The 26,760-nt window shown below is 32.6% G+C and overlaps 4 protein-coding genes across 4 annotated transcripts; all 4 read left to right on the forward strand.

Annotated features, from left to right (window-relative positions):
- Positions 1-181: 181 nt before the first annotated feature.
- On the forward strand, positions 182-2,296 carry LOC149905688 (odorant receptor 30a-like). The gene is made up of 5 exons (XM_090105216.1): positions 182-897; positions 1,003-1,102; positions 1,308-1,415; positions 1,885-2,040; positions 2,243-2,296. The coding sequence occupies exons 1-5, from the start codon at positions 182-184 to the stop codon at positions 2,294-2,296; spliced, it is 1,134 nt and encodes a 377-aa protein (XP_089961342.1).
- Positions 2,297-3,812: 1,516 nt separating this feature from the next.
- Positions 3,813-6,310, forward strand: Sec20 (vesicle transport protein Sec20). The gene is made up of 5 exons (XM_090105575.1): positions 3,813-4,052; positions 4,304-4,476; positions 4,882-5,039; positions 5,205-5,308; positions 5,807-6,310. The coding sequence occupies exons 1-5, from the start codon at positions 3,921-3,923 to the stop codon at positions 5,969-5,971; spliced, it is 732 nt and encodes a 243-aa protein (XP_089961701.1). The 5' UTR covers positions 3,813-3,920; the 3' UTR covers positions 5,972-6,310.
- A 583-nt stretch (positions 6,311-6,893) lies between these two features.
- Positions 6,894-10,421, forward strand: LOC149905690 (UDP-glycosyltransferase UGT5-like). The gene is made up of 4 exons (XM_090105440.1): positions 6,894-7,822; positions 8,165-8,387; positions 9,341-9,557; positions 10,054-10,421. The coding sequence occupies exons 1-4, from the start codon at positions 6,959-6,961 to the stop codon at positions 10,340-10,342; spliced, it is 1,593 nt and encodes a 530-aa protein (XP_089961566.1). The 5' UTR covers positions 6,894-6,958; the 3' UTR covers positions 10,343-10,421.
- A 14,389-nt stretch (positions 10,422-24,810) lies between these two features.
- On the forward strand, positions 24,811-25,782 carry LOC149905691 (uncharacterized). Its single transcript, XM_090105572.1, has one exon. The coding sequence runs from the start codon at positions 24,983-24,985 to the stop codon at positions 25,289-25,291; it is 309 nt and encodes a 102-aa protein (XP_089961698.1). The 5' UTR covers positions 24,811-24,982; the 3' UTR covers positions 25,292-25,782.
- The last annotated feature ends 978 nt before the right edge of the window (positions 25,783-26,760 follow it).

Consider the following 26,760-nt stretch of genomic DNA (forward strand, 5'->3'; position numbering starts at 1 on the left):
CTAGTTCGATTTGTAATTTGCCATTAAGTTTAAATTATTCTTAATTATATTTCATGATTACACATTTTCTGCTACAATTTGCTTAAGAAACTTTGTTGCTAAAACTTTAACCGCCGCGCACTTGCAATTGATTAGTTTAGTCACATAATTTAAACTAATTTTCATGGACGCTATTTGCAGAATGGCTGCGCTCAAGTTAACACTGTTCAATGCAGAGCAAAACTTTTTCAATTTTAACGAAAAATATTTGTACTATGTTGGTTTATGGCCTAAACATGAATCCAATCTTCAAGAATTTTTATACAAAATATTTGAAATTATCCTACACCTTCTTTCTATCATTTATATCGTTATAACTGGTATCGGAACATATCAGCATAAAGATGATACGATCGTTCTAATGTCCAATTTAGATAAAACGCTCGTGGCTTATAATTTCGGATTGAAGGCAGTCTTCTTTATTCTAAAAAGAAAACAGCTGAAAGATTTGATATTTGAGATAAAAAATTCTGGTGATATAGTTACAGAGGATCGGAAGAAGTTTATGTCTTTACATATAATTTTTATAACAGTTCTGTCCACGGCCATAGTTTCGGCGTTCAGCTTACTGGCCCAGTACAAAGGCGAGATGACGGTCGAAGCTTGGATGCCCTTCGATCCACTAAAGAGCAAAAGGAATTTGTTGCTAGCGGTTCAAATATTGGCACTGACTTTTATCCCGTGTATGTACAGAGCGTTCGCCGTGCAGGGACTCGTTTGCACGATAATTATGTATTTCTGCGATCAGTTGGATGAATTGCAGAACAGAATGCGGGGTTTGAATTTCTCTGTGCGAAATGAAAATGTAATGAGGATGGAGTTTAAGGAAATAATTAAAAAACATGTACGCTTAATGAGGTAATGTTTTTAATGAGACGGAAGTTTGAAAGACGCATAAAAGCATGCTGGGGTGGTTGTAAGGATGTTTTAGAGTGATATTACTCTAATGATCCTCTGTTTCAGATATTCAAATACTTTCACGAATATTTTCAAAGAATTCTTTTTAATACAAAATCTAGCTGTGACTATAGAATTGTGCTTAAACGCATTAATGGTGACCGTGGTGAGTAAACTTTACTTTTTATTTCATTTAAATAAAAATACCTGCTAGCAGGGGCGACTATTCAGAAGTAATGATGCAAGTAGCAAGCACAAAGCTATTGACTAAATAGGTACATGCAATCAGAAGAAAGTATCAAAAATAACATTTCCTTAAGCTTTGAAAGAGTACTAATGTTAAAAAATTTGGGATTATTATTTAATTTCAGGTTGGTTTTGAACAGAAAACTCTACTAGCAAGTTTTGTAGCATTTTTATTCGTTGCATTGTTAAATGCTTACATATTTTGTTACTTGGGGGATGAGTTGATCGCAAAAGTAAGATAAGTATTTAGATTTCATTGCTTTTGTTAGTTCCCACAGTATTTGAAAGCCAATGATGTGAGCAAACAAGTCGACATATCATGCGTTTCAATGCATCATTAACATTAAAAGCATAACGAAGCATATGGATGCGATTCCCTATGCGCATAGGGAAAAAACAAAATTCTATTTACATTGAAATATAAACAATCGTGCCTCGTGGCGATTAGTGAACTCAATTATTGAGAGGGTGTGGGTTCGATTACCTTCTGAATTGAATTTTTGGAAAATGTGTTATCTGAAAGAAACGTTATACATATTTGGGCGTGTTTATTAGTTTTCAAGCTGCTATATTCTCAAGTCTGATATAATTAATCTGTTAAATAGTACATCCCATAAATCTATGTTACCTACTAAAAAATAATTAGAATAATGTTTATATAAGAAGTGAATTATTAACCTAAAATATATATTTTATGCAAAGAGTGAAGGTATAGCACTGGCCGCTTACGAATCTCCGTGGACATCTTGGCCTGTGGACCTTCAAAAAGATTTGTTGATTGTGATCAGAGTCGCACAAAAACCGCTTAAGCTCAGCGCTGGAGGCATGTCTATTATGTGCATTCAAACGTATAGTCAGGTTGGTTGTGTAGGCCTTTACAAGATGATAATGAGAAAATGGTCAGACTTGAAGACTTTTACAATAATAAAGATACTAACTGACTGATTCAATTTCTTCATATCCTTTAACATTTCTATAAAAAAAGATTGACTGAAACTTTAGAGGATTGGATAATTTTTTTCGATCAATTTGAAAATGTAATTAGATATTTAATTTTCAGGCACTTTACAACGCCTACTCGATATTTGCCGTGCTCAATGATGTGGTGGATTAGAGAAGGTGCTCCTTGTTTTATTGAGTAGATACTTATGTGAGTCTTCATGTGGTCTTCATAGTTAATCTTTCTTCTTGTGTTTAGAGAAACTCCTTGGAAAGGTCATAAATAGTAGAGCTTGTGATGGCAGAAATGAAAGGAATTGGGAATGAAAGAAAGAATGGTATCAATGGATTGTGTCAAAAACTGCAGTATTGTGTCATGTATAAAATTATTGGTGATATAATGTTATTATAACAAAACTTTAATTGCTTCATGTTTGGTGATGACGCCCGATAACAAAGTGGTGAATCCCACTTATGGCAAAAAGAAACGGACTAAAAAAGAAGGAAATAAAACGAAAGTCACAAAAGTAACTAGCATCTATTGAATTTGTTTGTATACACATGTACAATTTTATAGCTGTTGTTGTGACCATCTTTTAGTAAAAATTGGTTGTTTGTAAAGTAGGTTTACGATCGAGATGTTTACGTGATAACATAATGCAGTGTGGCAGAGATGAGACGGGAGATCGGTCCGTCTCTCTCTCTCGTTATACCTGCGATCGCGCTCGTGAGGTTTTGGTGTGACACAAGTTTCTGAACATGTCACCCGACTAAAACGATTTTAAAAACGTTATCACGTTAAAAAAAATCGTATCTATAGGCTGTTATGATGCGTAGGTATAGATTTATTTTTATCTAATAAAACTGACTCTGCTATTACTTTTTCAGACAAAATCTAAACGTAATAGATGCTTAAAAATTAAATGTCCTATATGCTTTGAAAACTTTGCAAAGCAATCCGTATCGTCAACCATATGCGGTCACATATTTTGCACGGAATGTCTAATCAGAGCTATAAAGATGCGACCAGCCTGTCCCACGTGTAGAAGAAGTTTGAGGAGCAGTAAAACACATCATCTATTGTATCTTGAAAACTGCGTATTTGACGAATGGGAGTAGATCTTGAATTTTTCGTTTTTAATATTATAGACACATGGATTGTAGGTACAAATCTTCTTTTGAATCACGAATAATTATTGCAATGCTTTTGGTAGGTTAAATCGTCATGTATATGTTACGAATTAAATGTTGTGTGGTGTTTCAATAAAATTTTCTTAATTTATAAGCTTTTTATTATTTTTTTACACTTAAGTAATCCTACAATTTTTTAACCTTTGTAATACCTATCTACCATATTCATTGATGAGAAATGTTTTATGTTACCATAACATTCTTCTTTTTGGTTCTTCGTACAATTTTTCGAAAACTATAATATATCAAATAATTTTATTAATCAAGCGCGTATTTTGCGTGAAATGTCAAATGAATATATAAAATATACAATAACAACGGATATACTGTTAATTCAAAATTAAATAAATATGGGTGCAAAGCCAATAGACTAGGATCCGTGGCAAAAACGTACATCCAATGGGCATGTATTTGTTCTGAAAATAACCCGTCATTATGACGTTGAGGTTGACGACTGACGTACACAACTTCACTCTTGATTTTTCAGTCATCACTGTCACTTTATGAACATTTGCCAAAATAAATATATCGCAAATCGCAGATTTTGCATTTGGATGTTGATATTTATAAATTTAAGGCTTGTTTTATGATAAATTTATCATATTTTAATGATGATTGATCTTAGCAGTCAGCAAGCATATGGAAAATTTACTGAAAAATTAGATAATGCGGATATAACTTATCAGAATTTTGTAAAAACAGCAGCAAAATATCACTTTCAATTGAAAGCTGTTATACACGTAAGTAAATATAAAGAAAATACATATTTTGGACATTATATTAACCCCATATGTTATCTTTTATGAGATAATTATTTGCATTTATTTTCATTTGCACTTGTATAAGATTTACATCTATTATTATCGATATTAATAGTTTTGTTTTCATGTAATAGTTCTGTTTAGTTAGGTTTTTAACCCAGAAAGTACACTTAATATTATTTTGTTTTCATTGCCTTATTATTTCTATGTCTGAATATTTTTCAATATAGGATATATCAAAATGTACCAATTCAATGGACAAATTGAATGAACTGAATGAAAAGGGAAGAAAAGTTATCACAAATTTAAGAGATCTCTTGGACAAATTAGACTTACATGGGAAGGAAACTGGAGATGAAAAATTTGGCATTGAATTGGTTTCTCAGCGGCATCTGCAGGCATGGTAAATATTACGATTTTTTTATATCATTTTAAATTATATTGATTTAGGTATATTTTTTTCCATTGCTATGATTTCTTGTAGTTAAAGGTTGTTGTAAAAAAAAAATGTTTTTGAGAGTAGTTTACCATTCAAATTAATGTAAAAAGCTATTCCTATTTTCTAGCAAATTTAACTTTATAGGGCCCATATTTTAACACAAACACCCAACAAAATGTGTACAACATTAAAAAAATATGATGAAATAAATTTTTGTAATAGCTTATTTCTATATTGCATATATAAGGATTCAACTTCGGTTTACACACTTTACATCAAGTTTGTTCACGGGGAAACTAAGAAGTTATATGTCTTGATGGTCATACAAAAATTGACACTGTAATTTGTGTTATTTTCTTTATTTTTAAGCCTCCTCAAAGAGTTCAAGGAAGCCAATATAAATAGTATGCTGGAGATTGAAAAGGTGCAGCGGGAAGAGTTAATGAATGCACCAGAAGGAGAGCAATCTGTGCTGAGATTGAGAAATAAAAAAGTCGATAGAGATGGATTGCTTAAAGTATCAACGGGTAAGTTGTAACCAACTTATTCATTATTGGCTTGTATTCTTGTACATTATGGCTAATATTTATAACATTAATTCTAATTTCCTGTATAGTATCTTCTTTATTATGTTCTTGTTATATATATTGTTCAGAATTATTTTTGTGTAAAATATGTTTGATTTTGTTAAGGTGTGACCGAACAGCTGCTAACAATAAGCCGGCAGTTAGCAGCCACTACCCAGAGGAGTCAGGACACACTTGACAATCTTGTTTCATCTAGCACAACTGTTCATGTGAGTCAAATTTCAAGTTCAAATAATAGTTTCTTATATAATATAATAATATGTTAAGGTTCAATACATTTATATACATATTTAATTAATTAATTGTTTGTGAGATAATAACATAGATTTACAAATAACTTTAATCCCTCAGTCCCCGAATCACAGACACAATAGAAAATCTATTGTGTCGCGGCCCGATCGGGCCGCTCGGTGGTCAATGGGTTATTATGTATATGTATACTAGCTGCGCTCCGCGGTTTCACCCGCAGTCCTCGGCTCCTGTTGGTCTTAGCGAGATGATATATAGCCTATAGCCTTCCTCGATAAATGGTCTATTTAACACCGAAAGAATTTTTCAAATCGGACGAGTAGTTCCCGAGATTAGCGCGTTCAAACAAACTCTTCAGCATTATAGTATTAGTATAGATTTTAAATTATATAGATAAATATTTATAAATAGAATAAACCATATACAGGACGAGTAAGCATAACAAATATTTCTTACAGGGCACACAATCAGAGTTACAAAACACAAGTAGCACAATCCAGCAATCCAGCAAACTTCTCAAGAAGTATGGCCGCAGAGAATTCACAGATAAAGTCATCATTTTCTTCGCTGCTCTATTCTTTCTAGCTGTTTGTCTATATATACTGCAGAAAAGGCTATTTTAATTTAGATTATTATTCTAGTAAGCTTTTTTTATGGATTTAGATCCCACTTCTGATGTATTTCTATGTTTAAATATATTCTTGGAGGGTACAAGGACTGGATACATGACATTTGTACAATGTAAATTTCATGTTCGTATGCATTTGGAGTGATATAAAACACTATTTCTATGATTCAAAACGAATTTTGTTATGTATTAGCGTTTTTATACATATATTGATGGTCACTTATAAATCAATTCTTCTGATTGCTTGTGATTCATTTGTAATTAATAATGTATGTAATCTTTAATGTAAATATGTTATTTATTTAAGTATTTTTAATATAAAAATGTTAAAGCATTTCTGTTGTTTTATTTTATATAATTTTTATGCTATTGCATAGCTTTTATCTTAGACTTTGAGCGTGGCGACCGAATGTAAAAATTCCGTAACGAAAAAACCTAACACCCCCCACTCTAACCGGCACAGCGATGCGATGCTATGCAATAGCGTTACCGCGGCAGTCCTCGAGTGCCACACGTATTTTTTTTTATTCAAAACCAACGTAACTAAGTACATACAAGATACGTACAACATTGGTAATTTGCGAAAAATGTTTGTTGACGTAGGTGCGGATGCGTTTTCCTTATACCTAGCTGCACATGCAGATAATATAGCATCTATCGGAACCGGATAGTTGATTTTAAATATTGTTTAGAACTAACTTTATTTATTTCTACACAATATTATAAGAACACATTTGGTGATGTACGATTCACATTGTCCTATTTACACTACAGATTACTTTATCAATATGTATTAACTATTTATACAACAAACAATAGAGCGTATCAAGTAAGTAATACCATGTAATACATTATTTTGCGTTTGACTATTACTGAACGGAGCTTTGCTCTTAAATAAATCAGTTGGTTGTAGGCCCTCGTCCGAGTGTGACTTGTGTTTCAACGCCACTCGAGATCGTTGACCCTAAACCGCGTGCGAATAATGATTCCGCGAAAGCTCTTCGTACTTTTATTTTTTAGTTTAACTTTAATTCAAGTATTGAACTATGCTACCGCTCTAAATGTGCTCGTTATTGTGACTCTACCTCTCAAAAGCCACTATATGGCCTTTGAAAGGCTTTTCCGAGAATTGGCTTCCAGAGGTCACTCTGTAACGGTCATGAACAACTACTTGGAAAAAAATCCGCCACCGAACATGACCTTTGTAGATCTATCGCTCAATAGAGACAGAAAGAAGATGATGCCACCTATGTCTGATTATGAACCTATCAGTTCAAATTATATTCATTTGATCAATTTGTACCGACACTTTGTGGTAACCATCCCTGGTACGATAGAAGACTGTGAAAACTTATTCATAAATAAAAATGTTCAAGATTTCTTAGCTAAGAAGCAGAAGATTGATGTTGTATTTGTGGAACAATTTATGAGCGATTGCGGGCTTGCATTTGCAGCTGCTCTATACGATGCGCCTATTATTGGAATCACATCTCACACTTTGCTACCCTGGGCTTATTATCGTCTTGGTATTCCATTTGACTTTTCGGCTGATGCGTTCTACTTTTCTCGATCAGGGCCGAATCCCTCATTGTATGATAAGGTAGAAGCGTATTTAGCGGACTACTACATTACATATCTTGCACAACGATTGGTTCATGATAATGTGTATAAAGTTTTTAATAAATATCTCCCAGATGTTCCCCTTGACATGCAAAAGGTTGGCAAAGAAAGAATGAAGATGATGTTTGCGTATCAGCATTATTCTGTGACAGGAGCGCGACTTCTTTCACCCCAAGTTCTAGAAATCGGGGGCATACATATTGATAAACCCAAACCAATTCCACAGGTAAGTTTCAATAACTCACTGATTAATAAAATCAAACATGTTTTACTATTTATATATATTCTTAGTTTATCCTCCAATTCTGTTTGAACAGAAAGGTAAAGTAAGTTGTAATTACTATCTAAGTCAATTAATAAAATTCGCTAGTCATAATGACTAGAGCGCATTGAGGCGGATAAATACATTTCCTGGTATTTTCAAGACACTGTTATGTTTACAGTAAAGTAAATATTGTTTGTTTCATTTACAGTCAAAATTATTGTCCTATTATTGTAAAACCTCAATTTATTCTTAAGTCGAAATCACCCCCGCATTTAATTTAAATACATTTTTATATTATTACAGGATTTAGAAAAATTCCTCACGTCCGCCAAAAATGGTGTGATTTACGTAAGTTTCGGCTCTAATTTAAAAGCCAGTACTATGAGCGCACAAAAAATGCAGCAGTTCCTAGATGCTTTCAAACGCATACCACAGAAAGTTCTATGGAAACTGGAGAATATTACGTTAAACGAAGATTACGAGAACATATTGACTCGCCCTTGGTTTCCTCAGCGTGATATATTATGTAAGTATTTGATTCTAACTTCTATGATTTGGCTCTGGTTTGCTTTGATATGTGTGAAAAACAAATATGGCTGTTATTTGAGCACAGAGAAGTGGCGGTTTTGACGCTGAAGGTTTCTTGTTGTCCCGGGTTAAAACGTAACGTAACGTAACTAAAGAAAAACCCGCATAGCTCCCTTCCTGTGAGATTTTTGGGATAAATCCTATCCTCTGTGTTAATCCAAGTTACTCTCTATGTGTGCTAAATTTCATTGTAATCGGTTCAGCAGTGTTTGCGTGAAAGAGTAACAAACATCATACATACACACACACAAACTTTCGTATTTATAATATTAGGTTGGTTCAATGCTCTAAGAATATTAGTATTGTTCACATTTCTATAATATCGATTTTACTGATACGTTTCGTAACCTAATTACCTATAATATTTTTAGATAAATTGGTAGTTATCTTCATGTAGGCGTAAACATAACTGTACTTCATAACCGGTTATTAACCATTACTAGCGTGCTTGTCATGCATGATAGAGAAAAAATAATGATATGGATTTCATAAATCTGGTTAAAGAATCGACTTTACTTAGCTTAATGAAGCGTAGGCTTCAAGAGAACGGAACATGAAAACATAAATATGTTGTTTTTGTTAATTATGATAAAACTGTTTCGATTTAAAATCATTTAACGGTAATAGTTTGTAAACATTATTTTATCTATAACCACATACATTATTTGTGATAGGATATGCGCTTAATTAAAATTTACTTAAATAAAATACACTACAACAATGTGTCTGGCGTAACTGGAATAGATAATAGTGGACATAATGAAGTTCCTTGGTTAGAGCTCTTTAAAACTTTGTAGTCGAGGACTCTTTTCACTTAAAGGGACCCTTAGTTATCAACGGATCGGGCATCGCGCCAATCTCTTATGCTATAATCGCACTTAATTATTTTAGGTCACCCAAAAGTCCTGGCATTCATCTCACATGGGGGTATGCTCAGTCTCTCCGAAGCGGCACATTGTGGAAAACCATTGTTAGCAATACCGTTCTTTGGAGACCAATTTTCTAATGCTGCGGCCATCGAAAGTTCTGGTTTGGGAACTACTCTTTACTTTGACCATGTCAGCGCGGATTCCTTGAAAGATTTCATCGAATATCTGACTACTGAAAAGTAAGTGTTTACTACAAAATTAAGAGAGAATATTTATTCTAAATCTTCTAATTTGATTAAAGTACTTTGCAACATGCTCGCCTCATCACCATTATCACAATAGTAGGTTTAATGAATTTATGATGTAGCACAATTTTTTTTTGGTTTCGGGCTTTGAATCAAATATAACAAAATATGTATATGTTAATTGGCTCGTATATGGTTATTAAGGTTGCATTACGAGTTATGGATTGTATTTTAAATTCCCTCTACAAAGAGAGTTTAACCAAAGAGAATATAATAAGCTATATATTTACGAACACTGTTGTGTTATTTATTTGAACAATTTTCATGAATTACCCACAGAGCAAGTAATATAGGAATTACCCTCATATTTTAGGGTTTTTTTAGAATAGGGTATAAATGAGCACAAGTCTTCCTCTGTTATCTGAAACAGATGCTCGTATCTATTTCTATACTAGTTTATTTATAAATTAAGTACAAATTAATTTTCCAGGATGCAGCAAAGCGCGCGCTCTGTTTCTAAACTATGGCACGATAGACCAATGGATGTTTTAGACAGCGCCATCTATTGGACGGAGTATGTAGCGCGTCATAGAACAGCGCCGCCATCTTTGCCGTCGAAAAGTAGCACGTGGTTCCAGCGTTCACTGCTAGATGTCTATAGTGTGCTTTTTGCTGTACTTTTAGCGGTTTTAATACTATTTTATGTTGTTGTTAAATTGTTTATTTATTTAGTGAAAAAGATTTTAGGTATATTTATAGTAAAAAAGAAAAAGGATTAGCTAGCTTTCTTATTAATCTTTTCCATGTAGACTACCTATCTAGAGAAAATTTTATTTATTTTTAGGAAAATGTTTATTAAAATTAAGGTAAAAGCATCAGTAGATGACCACTTAAGGAGACAGAATATTCTTTTTAAATGTTTGACTTTAATTATCATATGAATTCAGTAAGTTTATTTTTTTGGAAACCCTGTGAAATGTGTTTTAACATATGAACAAGCATTTCACCACGTACAATGGTCGAATAAACTTAAAAAAAATTAAAAATGTTCTTATATTAGAAATTTAGTAGTTGACCATCTAAAAACTAGAAGATGACCATATTTTGCATCAGTAGATGACCACTCAGATGCTACAATTTTAATTGGGTTATTTGTTAAATAAGAAGCAAAATAAGATGAAAAGAAAACGCTTTATAATAGTATTAAGAATTAAGCCTATCTTAATTCTTAATACTATTATAAAGGCGAAAGTTTGTAAGTATGGATGTATGGATGTATGGATGTTTGTTACTCTTTCACGTAAAAACTACTGAACCGATTACAATGAAATTTAGCACAGATATAGAGGGTAACTTGGATTAACACATAGGATAGGTTTTATCCCGGAAATCCCACGGGAACGGGAACTATGCGGGTTTTCCTTTGAAAACGCGGGCGAAGCCGCGGGCGGAAATCTAGTAATTTAAATAAAAACAAGGTTCTAAAAGATCCGACAGATGGTTATAAAACAAAAGGATACTGTCAAACACAAAGTGTAAACGTCAAACTTTTTGCCAAATTTATCATATCAAGGAATTTATCTCTGGAACATCAAATACATTTCTCGTAGAACTGGTCTTCTTGGGAGCCTCTATATGAGCAACTACTGCATCCCAGGGATAGTCGAGCACATCTTTATGTTCGGGCCATTTCCACAAACGACCATTTGATTTCATAGATGAGATTGTTGCTGTTTCTTTCGTAGCTTTAAGTACTTTTCCAGGATAAAAGTAATTGTCGTACTTAAATATGACATACTAGATTTCCGCCCGCGGCGTCGCCCGCGTTTGCAAAGGAAAACCCGCATAGTTCCCGTTCCCGTGGGATTTCCGGGATAAAAACTATCCTATGTGTTAATCCAAGTAACCCTCTATATGTGTGCTAAATTTCATTGTAATCGGTTCAGTAGTTTTTACGTGAAAGAATAACAAACATCCATACATCCATACATCCATACATCCTTACAAACTTTCGCCTTTATAATATATATATATATATATATAATATATATAAATATATTAGAATATATTAGATATTAGATATTAGATTCTCTATCTACTTTTTGCGGGGGTTTTAAACCCACAATTGGTGATTCTCTTTCAATCTCATTTTCTGACTCAATCACACTTTCTTCTGAAGAGACCATCGTTCACTGCTGCAAGCATTGCAGCTTCAGTATAATTTAGGAATGCGCCCCTTTTCCCAGGCATCTACAAGATAAAAATTGGTTTTAATAATAGACCATAGCCATAAATTCGTAGGCATAAAGTTAGTCAACTACTAAAGAAAATCAATCTATTTTTAAAGTAAATAAAATAGTTTATTTTAATTAATTATTATATGCAGTATATTTAAAAGATACAGAACTTAATCAAAAGTTGACCACCATGGTCAATTACTAGAAAATCATAGTCAAACGGTAATTCGGTAATGGACCACCATGGTCAATTACTAGAAAATCACAGTCAAACGGAATCAGTATTGGACCACCCCCACATCTCAATTTTGTCAACAAATCTTTAAATTTTAATTACCCTGTCATTTAAATAAACCATAAACGAATAAGAAACGAAAAACACTTACCGTCAACAAGGTGACAAAGTTCCTAGTATTTAGCTTCAAACTTTTTCAATCTCTACGAATATTATTACAAAAAACCGGCCAAGTGCGAGTCGGGCTCGCGCACAAAGGGTTCCGTAGCAGCAAATATAATAAATTACAGTTAAATCAACCTATCTCAAAAACTATAAGAGATACTTTGATCAAACCAAAAATCGTTGAAAGAGTTAATTAGCATGCATCACCTCTATTTTTTTTAGAATTTTATACCCCGTAGTTATAAAAATAGAGGGGGGGGGACATACTTTTTACGACTTTGAGAGCTGATATCTCAAAAACCGTTCACTTTAAGAAAAATGTTTTTTAGAAAACTTTATATCATTTTAAAAGACCTTTCCATTGATACCCCACACGGGTATGTACATCGAAAAAAAAAATTTCATCCCTCAGTTACATGTATGGGGGGCCCCACCCCCAATTCTTTTTTTTACTATTTAGTGTCATATTTTTGTAGCGGTTCATACAACACATATTCCCATCAAATTTCATCACTGTAGTACTTATAGTTTCCGAGTAAATCGGCTGTGACAGACGGACAGACGGACAGACGGACAGACGGACATGACGAAACTATAAGGGTTCCGTTTTTGCCATTTTGGCTACGGAACCCTAAAAACGAATTTATTGATTTTATGGTCCGTCACTCAACAAACAACTGGCAACCATTTACTATATTTGACAGATATGAATGCGCAATTTTCGCGCCTATTTGACCAGATAGCAGCACTAACTACTTATTAACGAATGAGTTTTTAAAATTGCCGCGAATTCTTATTATAACGGTTTATGTGCATTAGCGGTCAACTACAGGTACATGGTCAACTACTAGTGACTTTACCCCTACTTATAATTTCATAAAATATAGGTATCTAATATTGTATTATAATTGATGTACTTTCCTTTGTATAAAATTAAAACCTTATAGCTATTAGCTTTCAACGTTACAGTATAACAATCTATAAACATTGATGACCGTTGGCACATGGTAATAACGCATACCTATACCTACTGTTGCGACTGAGAATATAGGTTCTATGTGGTTCTAACCTTATGAAGGAAAAAAAAAAACGATTGTTAAATGAAGATAGGCTTTTCCAGCACCTGGGTATTTATCCTTATTCAGTTAGGAACTACATAATAATTTATATGCAGGTCTGTAGATATTGTTGTTGATTAATATTTAAATTTATTTTATGCAAAACAAGCTTCTGAATTAGCGACACACAAAAGGATTAAATCTAATGATTAAATGAATTAAAACTACTTACATATTGTATTTCATTTTATTATGTGTTTGAATGTGACCTCTTATTTGTCTCAGGGGTAAAATCGTGAGAGTAGATCGTAGGGGTTCTAGGTTACCTAATTGTTCATAAATTAAACAAATTATTGTGTAACCGATGATGAGTAATGTGCATAACATAAGTGATGAGACAGAAGAGGACACGGGACTTCACTCACATGTGTGTGAGCTTTATAAATAATTTATCGATTAGATATGTATTGAAAAGTATTTTGATTGTTTAAAAAACTAGAAGGCTATGGGAGTTTTTTTCATTACCTACTAATATCACTGGATATATTATCACAAATTACTAAATACAAAGACGTACCACGTAAAATATCCTTAACATGTACCTATGATATAGGTACCTATGGTTTGAATGTCGGCGAATGCGGGAAGCACCGCTTATAATGCTAAGAAGATGAATGACGATTGACGAACATTTCTAGTATAAATGGCAGATTAAAAATAAGTTATGTTTACGGATGATTCAGACTCGTGAATATTGTCCTCAACTCAGGGCGGCATTGACTTCAATTAACCATAATATTTGACTAAGGTCAGAATATTAGACGCCGCCATAAAACGAGCGATTTAATATTTTATAGTAGTCGTAGCACACATTGGAGTCTGCGCTCTAAGCAAGCTGAAAAATTGTTCTCGCAATAAACAAATCACGTGCTAGAATGTACAACATGAGCTATCTTGAAAATAAATGGTAATGACGAGGTGTGTCCATTTTTAACTCCTTCCTACATTAAAAATTTCAATCTTCAATGAAATATGTTAGATTGATTGATTAAAAAGCAAGTGCTTCATGGCTAATGTGGGCTTTTTTGTTATATTATTCATAGGTACGAAAGATAGCTGAACTAATTAGTTGCGTTACTACAATTTCATAACCAAAATAATAGCAGTGCCTAACCTTAGGATATACGATATTACATTATACATACAGTTTTTATATAAAACCACTCCTGTAATGGCCTCGAAGTGAATTCATCGATTATAGCCTAAGGCCGTTAAGATGATTGACGCAAAAATTCATTTGGCAATGAGTGATAATATGTTTTTCCGCATGATCAGTTACGTAAGGGTTAAGGGGTTCGAGCTGTGTACGCCGAAATTAATTTTATCGAAGTCATTAATTATTAGAATAACAATTTCGAAACCTTGATCTAAGCACGATACTAAATGGCGCGTATAATGTTTGCTTTAAAATAATATAACAGCTCATTTTTTCATATAGTACCATAATGCATAAAAAGGACATTAAATATATTATATTCCATTTAGTATTAGATGAAAATAAAAGTTCAATTATCAAAAAACAGCTGTGATTTTTTAATTTCATGGATTTAGTACCTCCCTATACAAATTAGGTATCTCAAATTATCCATTAATGAATTCAAGTTTTTTTTGGGAATATTAATGCATTTCTTTTGCCCTATAATAATTATGCTGTTTCAAGAACTCATCAATACTATTTTGGCACAATAATTGATGACACGAGGTGAATATCTCATGCGAACCGGGAAATCCCTGAAAGGTGATTATGGATGCGTTGCCAATGAACTTGTGAGGCCGTATGAAATAACCGATGTTATGTTCTGGACCAGGAATACCGCTATTAGTATTGTCTTCCTTGTTTTATAATAATCTCGTTATATATTCCTCGCTTTGGAGCGAAGGGATTGTAAAACGTAGGCAATAAAAACATTGTTGGTGGGAAGTAAAGAAATCTATAAAGGGTCTGGTCAAGTTAATACCTATGTATTAAAAAAAAAGTATTAGAATCAAAGACGGTGAGCATGGCAATCCATTTTTTTTTGTTTATTTGAAAAACATAATTATCAGAGTAAATTTCTTACAGTAAAAGTTAAAAATATCAAGAAAATTTACTGCATTTATGATGTCGGTAAACTGATGATTGATCGGGAACAAATTGTATCTACTAAGTCTGTAACATTTCCTAGGTAATTGGACTACAAATGCTTTCAGGTGTGCTAATATTTTACAGAAATAAAGATACTTATAGTGGGTATTGATATTTTACAGAAAATAAACCCAAAAGCTTCCGTAGCGATAGCGATATTTGGCGACACGACTAATCATATCTAATACCAATCATCTATTGGTTATATTATGTAGCTAGCACTAGGTATGTTGATATAGGCATTCATGGCTTCTGCCAGGGTCGTGGACGATTTCTAAGAGTACCCGCGGTCCTGGCTAACTGCGCGGCTCGACGCAACACAGTGGGGTTTTAGTCGGTAAGAATCCGACATAACCCTTGGCTCCATCCCCGGGGGCCGTGGGTATCTTTGGAAGATTTCCCCACTATAAAAAAAAAAGAAAAAAAAAAGGCATTCATGGCTTTAGACAACTTTTTGAATTCAATTAAAATATCTATTTCCACTGTTTTTTACTAGCTTTGTTACAGTCGCTGTGTTTATTTATATATCTCAACAAGTTTATTGTACCCAATTAAAAAGCAAGAGCTTTCGTGAAGCGCTAAAATATTTTTATTATAGAACATCAAGTCTCTGTTGTAGCACCCATTGTCAAACTTAATTTTGTTGTAAAATATTTTAAGGTTAAAAAGTTATTTATAAAGCCTAATTTGGAAGCATCATGTGTGATGTTTTTTGAGAATTTTGATAACTCTAAACACTTATCGTTCAACACAGAATAGTTAGGTACATATATAGATATCAAATTGTAAAGGTCAAATTCAAACTAAGTATATTTAAAATGAAAGTAGATATTATTTACTAGAACGCAAGTAATAGATATTACATATATATAGCTGCATAAACTAAAATCTTATATATAAAAATGAATCGCAAAATGTGTTGGTAAGCGCATAACTCGAGAACGGCTGAACCGATTTCGATAATTCTTTTTTTATTATATTCCTTGAAGTACGAGGATGGTTTTTATGTAGAGAAAACGTAAATATGTACCACGGGCGAAGCCGGGGCGGACCGCTAGTAAGATATAAAAATGAGGTACCTACCTATTTATAAAAGAAGTCGGGAGTGGTTGAGGTCATAAAATAAAATGATTATGAATGGAATACACAACGTCTTTGTTACCAACGCGAACGCGTTGTAGTAATATTTCTAAATTTATTGAGGAATTGAATCCAGAATGCGGAACACCATTTATAATATTGAATACCTATACGAGCTTGATAAACTATTGAATGAGAACATAAAATTATGCATATTATTTACGCATATTGTCTCGGGTATACCAACGCACGCATAAGAAAGATAATATTATGTACATGATGTATTTACCCACAAAGACCATAATTGATCCAAAAATAAACAGTCTTAACTATATTGAATTATTTTAAACCAGTATGTTGTTTGTTATGCTATTTGCGGCCCATCGCGGTCCCGCAATGGAACTTTTATTGGACATCACTATCACTACATAGTATAAAACAAAGTCGCTTTCCCTGTCCCTATGTCCCTATGTCCTTATGTCCCTATGTCCCTTTGTACGCTTAAATCTTTGAAACTACGCAACGGATTTTGATGCGGTTTTTTTTTAATAGATAGAGTGATTCAAGATGAAGGTTTATATGTATAATAACATCCATTAAATAGTGAAGAAGTACTGTTATTTTTGAGGTTTCTAAAGTGATGTCGTAAAAAATTACATTTTTTCCGCTTACATTGCAAACGCAGGCTGAACCCTACGAGTTTTATCAAAATAATGTACTAAGTATTATACACATTAAAAAGGTCTACAGAAAAGTCCGCGATGGTATATGTCTATCTCTTATGGATAACCCACAATAACATTTTTTTGTCATTTACTTTTTACGAAAAATAATGGCTAATTTTCGATGCGATTTTAACCAATACAGCATTAATCCTTAACCAATTAAATACCTTGAATACATTGTTCGTTTAATATACAATATCTATATGGCCCTTTACACCGTATGATTTAAGTGAATATTTTCGAAGATATTACAGATTTAAAAATTGCGGGACGTAGCGTTTGCGGCGGTACCGGCCGGCCGCCCGACTATCTATCTATCCATACCCGTACGAAGTCGGAGCGGGCCGCTATGTTTTTATATACAACGTTCACAGTTTTTCTGTAGTGTATAAATAGTATCAGCATTGCACCCGTGCGAAGCCGGGGCGGGTCGCTAGTTAAGAAATATACGTAGTGTACTTTTTTATTAGGAAATGTTTATTTTGATATAAATAAGAAAACTTTAAAATCTTCATACAAATTGAGTCCCACTAATTACAAAAAGTTACAGCGTTTGACCCATTCAAGTCGATACTTTTAGAAATACGTTTATTGATTGGCATTTATATTTTTCAGACTAATACTTTATAATAATTTGTTTTAAATAAAGGTTAAATCACGATGTAATGAAATTCACGTCGATTGGGAACAATAAGGAATTCAATGAAAACAAATTTGAATTGTGTTTGTATACACGATTAGGTCCCAAACGGAGCGTGTCAATCTTTGAGTAGCGTTTAGATACTATTATTTGTATACGTAGTATATTATTATTAGTCTGTGCTATTATGTATTCTGTGCTTTGAGTAAAATCGAAGTTCTTAGAATATACCTACATTTGAACGAAGTTTATAGAAATTAGTTGGAAAAAATTCCCAAGTATGATTAGAGGGAAATTTTTCAAACAGAACTTCGAAAAATATCCTTGAACTAGAAACTTTAGATGTCTCATGAACATTAAAATGTATGAATGATATACAGAAATTTAATTTTCTTTTGAAAAATGTAATAAAAGTATGTATATTAGAAAGATTTGAATTATTATCTTAGCAAAAATATGCATAAATTTACCTCAGGGCCCGCTTCCTCATATTAGCATATGAGTAGAATATTTTGATTATATGCACGGAGTTCAAAATAAAATGAGATTGTATTTATTGTAATGGTAATGAAGCCGAATGAACGCTTTGTTGTTTGTAAATTACTTAATTTAATTATACGAGTACCTTATCAAATTTATAGCAAAACATTTAATTAACCTACTTTACAGTAATCCTTAACAATCTATATTTATCTGTGTCATTTTCAGGTTATTACTTATTACAGAAAATGCCTCGTTTTTTCGTCTTAATTTTTCAAGATCCGCATTCTAATTGATTTTTATGCTATTAATTATTAAAATGATTACGACGATTTTAATTAGTTTACATTAGATATTATGTACACTAATTATTTTGACATTACAAGTAGTGGAAATATGTGAGAGTTGTATTAACGTAGGGTAGAGTTTAGGTATATTTATAGAGTCAGCAAATTAAAACCAACATAAAAAAATCTGTTCTAACAAATACAAGATTCGTTTTCAACGACGCAATTGATTATTCTATTAAAAATATTCATGAATGGAGTGAAAGAAGCTGTTGGCGCTCCATTTAAATTATGGCTTTAAAAGAAGTCTATTTATCGCTTGAACGCGCGGTTGGGAGCTAAAGCAGACTTTTATCTCAAGTCTAGGCTGTATAGCGTATGCTCTAACCGATGTTTACGCTATGTTTATACGTCGTTATGTGTGCTCTCGTGTTTTTTACAGCCCATTCGGTTTCTTCTATTACTTTGAAATTTCCGCTGCAAATTGATGTTGGACATGAAAGCTTCTTGAGAAAAAACCTTTAGTTATAATTTGGGATTATTTACTAAATTTTTAGAAGACGGGAAAATATTATGAAATATTTTTTTAATTACATATAAATAAAATTACTTGTACATATAATTACGTTTAGAAGAGGGTCAGATTTATAGGCGAGAAGTGGTAATTATGAGAAGGTTAAAAGTTTTATTTACCTAAAAGGTCAACTATGAATGTCCTATTTTTAAATTAATTACGGTTAGATAAAAGAAGCGAGTGCTTAACCCGTATCACTCCAATTTCATTTCTAGTAAGTATTTAAAGAAAGATTTAAAATATAATTTGTAACATTCAGAGACAGCAATCAATTTTACGCGCGATCCGTCGAAGTAAACTCAATGATAATTATATTCCCACGCTTCCAATATTTGACAGAAGTGGTTATGAGTAATGACCCAATTGAAGTGAACGCCTGACATGCTATTTAGTTGGTAATAGATAGGTTCGTGCTTTTGTAAACCTTAGTTAATTTACTGTAATAAATACTACGCGAGACCTAAATTATCAAAAATCACTCTAATAGTGTCTAATATTTTAAGTTAATACATATTGTTCATATATTTATGCTAAGTTTACTATATTTTACGTTTTACATTTACAGTTGCTTATTAGTTAGTTAAATTTATTTTATTGGATTTGTAACATGAACATTTTCCATGAACTCCTAAAATATCCCACGAAAACAAGTGCGTGCAGTAAATGCATTTTTATATTGCAAAGCTCAAAGGTATCGTATCGCTGGCAAAAGTTTATTGTTTTAATAGCTCTGCGGAGTGGTGATCTCCGGCCATTAGAAGAAGTGCTTTAGTGTATAATAAAATGATCAGAACTCGGATACATACCGTTAATTACTAGTTGTGCTTGTATTGTTTCCTTGTTTATTAACGTAAAGGTACATTACGTTTATTGATCCTTGACATTGCTGGAAAATGAAATTCGTCAGAGACTTGTTCCTAGTAAGCTTTAACGCACTACAACAAATTCTTTATTTTTTACAACTTATGATCTTTAATGAAATACCGTAATATTGTCCTTTCAAATCTGATTATCTGGTTCTTTGGAACCAGCGCGGATTTAGAAATATTATGCTGCTTTAGTAGGTAGTTATTGTTTTTGAAAATAAAATGTCTAAAGGAAATGTGCATTTCAACTGATGGAACATTTAGAGACTATTTTCGATTTAAATTATAAAACAATATAACTATAGAAGTAGAAAAAAATGTATTGCTCTGCGAAAAAAGAGATTGAGTTAAAAGTGTAGGTACTTATAATATGTTGTATGTAGTTGAAATAACATATACACCTGTTAGTAAAATAATAACTTTATTATCTCATAAATCGTAGGTACTGGTTGATGGCAGTGATAGATATATGTATAATAGGACGACATAAAGGAAGTAGGTGCAATGCATATTTTATTAAGTGATGCAACTTTATGGGCCTTTTAAAATATAATATTATAATTTTATCACGTCTAATCTGCGACACAAAGATGTCGATGAAATGTCTAGTGTACCTAATATAATTTCTTAGCAAGTTTGTATATAATTACATATATACTAAAATTACTAATATAAGAATACAATATATAAAATATATCGATGACTCGATGACTTTATGAAGAGCTCTATTAGCGTTTTATGTTTTAAAATTTGAAAATAACATGGAATAAAAAACCTCGAAGTTAATGTTAAACTTTTACAAAACTCTTTATGAGGGTTCACAGGTCAACTTCTTAAATTATTAGGTTTACAAAATATATATCACATAGTTACATAAATTTGCGAATAGTTTTAATTGCAATCCTTACAATTGATGTATTTGATTATTACATGAATTTTACGATAGGACCCTTCGGCCTTCATACTTGAATACCTTTCAAAATTAACATCATTATACGAGGCATTATTATTAAATCAGATGTTAGAATTGCCAGAATGATTAGGATTTTGGTCATTAACGGATCAATTCGTGGACACTAATTATTGGCTCGGCTGGTGTTGATCAATGCGTTTGTGGTATTTTGTTGTGAAATGGTTTGTACTGCGGTGGTGTCTGCTCGAACGGAATTAGCACAGTAAAGCCTGATATTTTCAATTGTATCTATGCATACACCATTCTCTATTTGCAAATTATCTTCACAGGAATTTGGCCCTTAATGGCTAAGCTTGAAAGTGATAATTCTCTGAACAATTTTCGTGCTAGATTGCATTTTTTGGCATCCTACAGTCTCGTGACTGAACCCGATGTCTTATTCTGTAGAAAGTAAACTTGAGCTTTGTTGTAAGTACGTTACTGAGCAATAAAATTATTACGTTTTACTTCCTTGAATTATGCATATTAATGTTCCACTTCTTTCATAAAGCGGATAAGGTTTCGTAAGTTATAGAAATCGGTACTGTTCTCTTATCATAATAACATTTTATGTGTGCGTTACGTCTATTAGTGGAGCTTTTATAAACAAATGAAATGAATTATATTTAAGGTAGGTTTGCAAGTATCTTCAATATGTTGTGTTGTTATGTCCATGTATTGACCATTAAATGCCAATAACATTGCTGTTATTATTAATACAATATTACGTGATATTACATCAGGATTCTGAAACATGATAAGGCCTAATTGGCGAACATAGTACGTTCGCTATTCCCAATGTAACTTTAGCTTCAATTTTAGTAATATTGATATAAGTATTCCATTTCATTAGGATATACATTGAAATATTGAATTCTAATATTCGTTTTTTGTACGTGCGATAAGTTTAAAACCATATTGATTTTCTTCGCTTTACTGAACCTATTTTGATAAATCTTACTTTCTATTTATATTTATATGAATAAAACTAAAAGTACAAATAATAATAACTGTAATTGACAATTCATTTATTCGGGTTGATGCGTAGAAAATATAACAAAATGGTTTTACCGTAAATATTTTTTTCGTCGGCACTAATAAACCGGTTGAATTATTAATAATTACACATTCTCTAACAGTCGATCATTATTATAAACATCATGCAATTTGATCAAACATCATGTTTAAACTTAAAGTAAGGTCTATATATAATGGCCAACGCCATTTTGTTACTAAGTTGGACCAATAGTCGATCTGAGAGTGACCAATAATTTTGTACTATCTTCTCAAGGTAGGAAATGTAGTAATTGATGTTGAATTTATTAATTTTAATTTCAAATTTGAATTTTGAACTCTATTAACAATCAATTGAATGTATTGGAATAAAAAAGAGCTTTCACTCAACTTGCGGGCGGGCTGGCTTCACGTTTCACCGTTCTCGTTATAGTTTGTAATTTTCATCCAAAGCTTAGTTCCTTTCAACCCGTACGAATAAAACAAAAAAGAATAGTAGCGATATATCCTTATAAGCTAAAAAATGAAATAATGTTAAGTATGAGACTAATGAAGTTTGTTTGAAACAATTATCTTATACTTGGAGGACACCTGGCCGGCGTTTCATAACTTAGCCATATAAGTTCACAAACATTGGGACAATCTATTTGAGCTGTAATAGTATTTCATGCTTGTCGAAATTCATGTTTAAATGCAGTATAAGGTCCATTATAAAATACGGTTAGGCTATAAACAGTTTGGAATTGTGCAAGTTTGAGAAACTCTGTTTAATTTGAAGTGTGCATGTCATTTTATTATCTTGCGGTTATTTGAGTGCTAAGTCGCGGTTTTTCATATTCCTTCCTATTTTCTTTAGTGTCTTCTTTATGTATTTTGTAGGATATTTCATATTTGTGTTTTGGTGTCAATACATGTATTGAAAGATATAATCTGCTTCATTAAAATGCAATGATAGATAGGAAGAAGGAAATCTTTGCTAAAACATTAATTAAAGTAAACGAACAATAATTTACTAGTGTGTGTAATTAATGCTTCTTTGTCTATTCTATTATACATATTTTTCTTAGCAAACTTGTTGTTGCAGTGCTAGCATTGTATTTTATCTTATAGCGTCAGAGGGTGTGAGTTAGGTTCCTACTCAGGAGAACCATCGGGTTTTTATTTTATTGTATTATGAATTAATTGAATTGAATTCTTTATATTTTTATTCATTAAACTTAATATGTGATTTTGTATACCAGTAACATTAACAAGTGTAATTTGTTTTATCATATATGTAATCTTTGAAGATACATAATATATAGAAACCGTAATAAATAATCTCACAACGAATAGAAGACGATGCTTTTGTTTTGTTATTTCATAAACATATTCATATGCGAGTGATTTAATGCCATTAAACAATTAGTTATTAGACAGTCACAAATTATGTATAATATTTAATGCCAAGAACGGATTTAAAGAACATTAAATCATTACTAGTAAGCCTAGCGTATTTCCTATGATGTCATTGAATTATCTGTCTCATATTCGAAGAATAATGCCAATAATGTTTTCCTTCAATAATTATTTGCATCAATATTATTCCCGTAATAATATGTTTTTACACACTGATTAAATTTATAACTTTAACGAACTTGGCCTAAATAAACTGATTGCAAACATTAGTTACACGAATTGGATTCTAATTTTAATTAATGCAATTTTTGTTTGAGCGTATTATTACATTGTTTTGATATAATAATTAAGTAGGTTTTTAAAAGGTTTATTTTAACTAGTATTGACCCTTGCTGCGGTTGATTACATGAAAGAGAATAAGAATAATAAAATAATAGTGTGTATTAATTTCCTTTTCCGTTTTTGTGTTTGTAATATTCATTCGTTTTAGTAGAAGTTAAGTTAGTTCCTTTATGGATATAATTAATAGAGTTACACAAATGAAAGTAATATGTATTGTATTTAGAGCTAGCTTTTGCTGGATAAAGTGAACATATGTTTTGATGTTTAGAGTATATCTAAATTGATTATGTAAAGTAATATGTATGATAATATCCTATTAGGTAGGTATATTATGGTTGGTTAGTTTAAACTATTTTTATAAAATTCAAAGTAGGTCCATTATTTAAAGATAAAAAATTGTAATTTTATCCCTTTATTTATGATTACAACTTTAAAAATAACATGTTTTTATACTAAGCAATATATAAGAACAATTATGTATCAGGTACACGAAACAAATTAAATTTAATTAAAAATAACATTTGCGTGCAAAATAAATAAACACAAACCATTTATAATATTTTGTTATTTTTGTTACAAAATTGTATAATTATAAGATTTTAATTAAACCTTTTATAATATGCATTGTCATCTTCAGAAGAAATTCACGGCCAAAGTTGAACGTTCTCGCCGTTGATCTTGACTCCAATACACCTTAACATTGCGCTATGCAAAATTGCTCTTCTTGTCAGCCGTGAACGTAATACTCTACTTATGTTTTATGTTATTGAAAACTCGTTTGAACTTTGAATTATGCGGAAGCTATAACTAATTCTTCTTTCCAGTGATTGTGAGATGAAAAGCATTTTGTCAACGCATACGGATATAATTTAAATTTGATAACAGGGTGACCCCATTAGCCGATTGGATCGCGTCAGCCGCTCCAGCCAAATATCGTCTTATCGCTATGAAATACCCTTCTAGCCGGTAAACACTTCATTGCGATTCCCGGGAACGGACCGTGAACCCGGCGCGTGCGATCATAATATTTATCTCCGGATGATCCGAGGACGGTATATAAACGGGCAACGAGAGACACCCGGTATCATTCGCGATTTAACCACCGCGGGCTCCGACACTCCGGCGAGGCCGTATTGACCGTCAACTGAATTGATACAATTGCCATTTAGCACCCTTCCGCGATGCCTTCCATGAGAAGTTTAATAATCGTCCTGCTAATTGCAGTGGTGGCGACCGAGGCCGCGCCGTTCTTCGACGCGATCTACGACGCGATCAACGGGAACGGCAGGAGATCGTACGGATACAGCGGCTACGGGTACAACAACGGGTACAACTACGGGTACAACAATGGGTACAACAACGGATACAACGGCTACCGACACGCTGAGCGGCCGCAGAGACAAGGGAAGACGTATAAGGAGATATGCAGGGTGCACTTCCCCGACGCTGTCGCTAACCCGGGGGCGGGCGGGATAGTGTGCCCCTACTGAGGGTCAGATCGCGTGTTCTACGCAATGGAGAGGCTCCTCCGCCGGCGACACATAATGCGGATGGGCTGATCCCCCACGCCTTTTCTTTCTGGCGTCGTAAACCGTTCGGTTTAATTGCTACAGTAATTCGTAAACAAAGCTGTGATCTCCAACTCCAATTTGTTACAATAAGTATAGGTGTGACGTGTATGTGACGTGTACATAGTGTAATTGTGTGTGTATTCGACTTGCGTGATAACCTTGTGATAGTTTCATAGTGTGATATACGTATCGAAACTTAGGTGACCTTAGTGATTTTATAAACAAACAAACAGTGCATAGAACACGCGATCCCGTAATTTAATTGGCTTTTTGTACTTAGCGAAATTTAACGTCAATCTGATCGAATTTGTTGCAAAGTGTCACATTTCTTCTGCATTTTAATGAAAATTAAAGACAAGGCTTTATTATAATAAAAATAAATCTGTTTTATCGAAATTCACACTTTGTCAGTGAAAATTTTGTCAAATTATACCAAAGCTTGGAACATACAGCTTAAAGTTATTGTTATACATTAGGTTTAATTGTAAGTTTGTTTGTACATATTGTTAAGTTATAAATAAATTAAACTGAAATTAATAGTTTTTTTTTTTTTTGGGTAAATTTCAAATAAATATTTTTAATTAAAGAAATACAAAGCTATTAAAATAAGCTAATATTATGATGATGTGAATGTGTATGCAGTGAAGATATCTTGGTACATGATCTACCATAATGTATGCAACTTATTTTAGATATATTTCTTAGTTACCCGCCCGCCCAAGCTTGCTCAGGGTTACGAAAAATTATACCTAATTTATCGAAGCTAATGGAATGAATCTAAAACGCCGATAAAAAATTTAGCACCGCCTCTCCAGCCTCTTAGTGTCAAGCACTAAAGTTATTAAAGACTAAAGATATATGTACTAGTTATTTTAGTCATTTTTGTTTCGAGCTTAGATACATTATGGGGGTAGAAGATGAATAACAAAGATTTGATAATAACTCGGTACTTACTTAACAGTAGATAGTCATTATCCAAATAAAAACACATAATTTGTTATCCAAACCATAAATTTATTTTCGTGAAGCAATTATTTCAACAATAATAAATCTATAAGCGGCTTACCAAACATAATCATAGGCAGGTACCTACGATACAAATAAACATTTCAAATAAACGTATAAAATTAGCTCTCGATTCCCTTCACATTGGTCTGTTATTATCCATCAATACGATTTAATTTCCTAGCAAATTGTAGTATGACAAGTCAGTTATAATTTCATTTAATTTATAAAGAGATTTATCTTTAACGAGGGAGCAAAGGGTCAGCCAGACCTTGTGGCCTCGCAGGGCTGGTTTACTCATCAACTTGATAAAACGCTTGAGGGGACGGACATCATCGGGACTGTTAACATTGTCTCCATTAAAAATGGGTATTATTAGACCA

This window comes from Colias eurytheme, chromosome 9 (assembly GCF_061535395.1).
Source record: "Colias eurytheme isolate Ceu_HAF_F1 chromosome 9, ilColEury1 Martin Lab GWU primary, whole genome shotgun sequence".
NCBI lineage: Eukaryota > Metazoa > Arthropoda > Insecta > Lepidoptera > Pieridae > Colias > Colias eurytheme.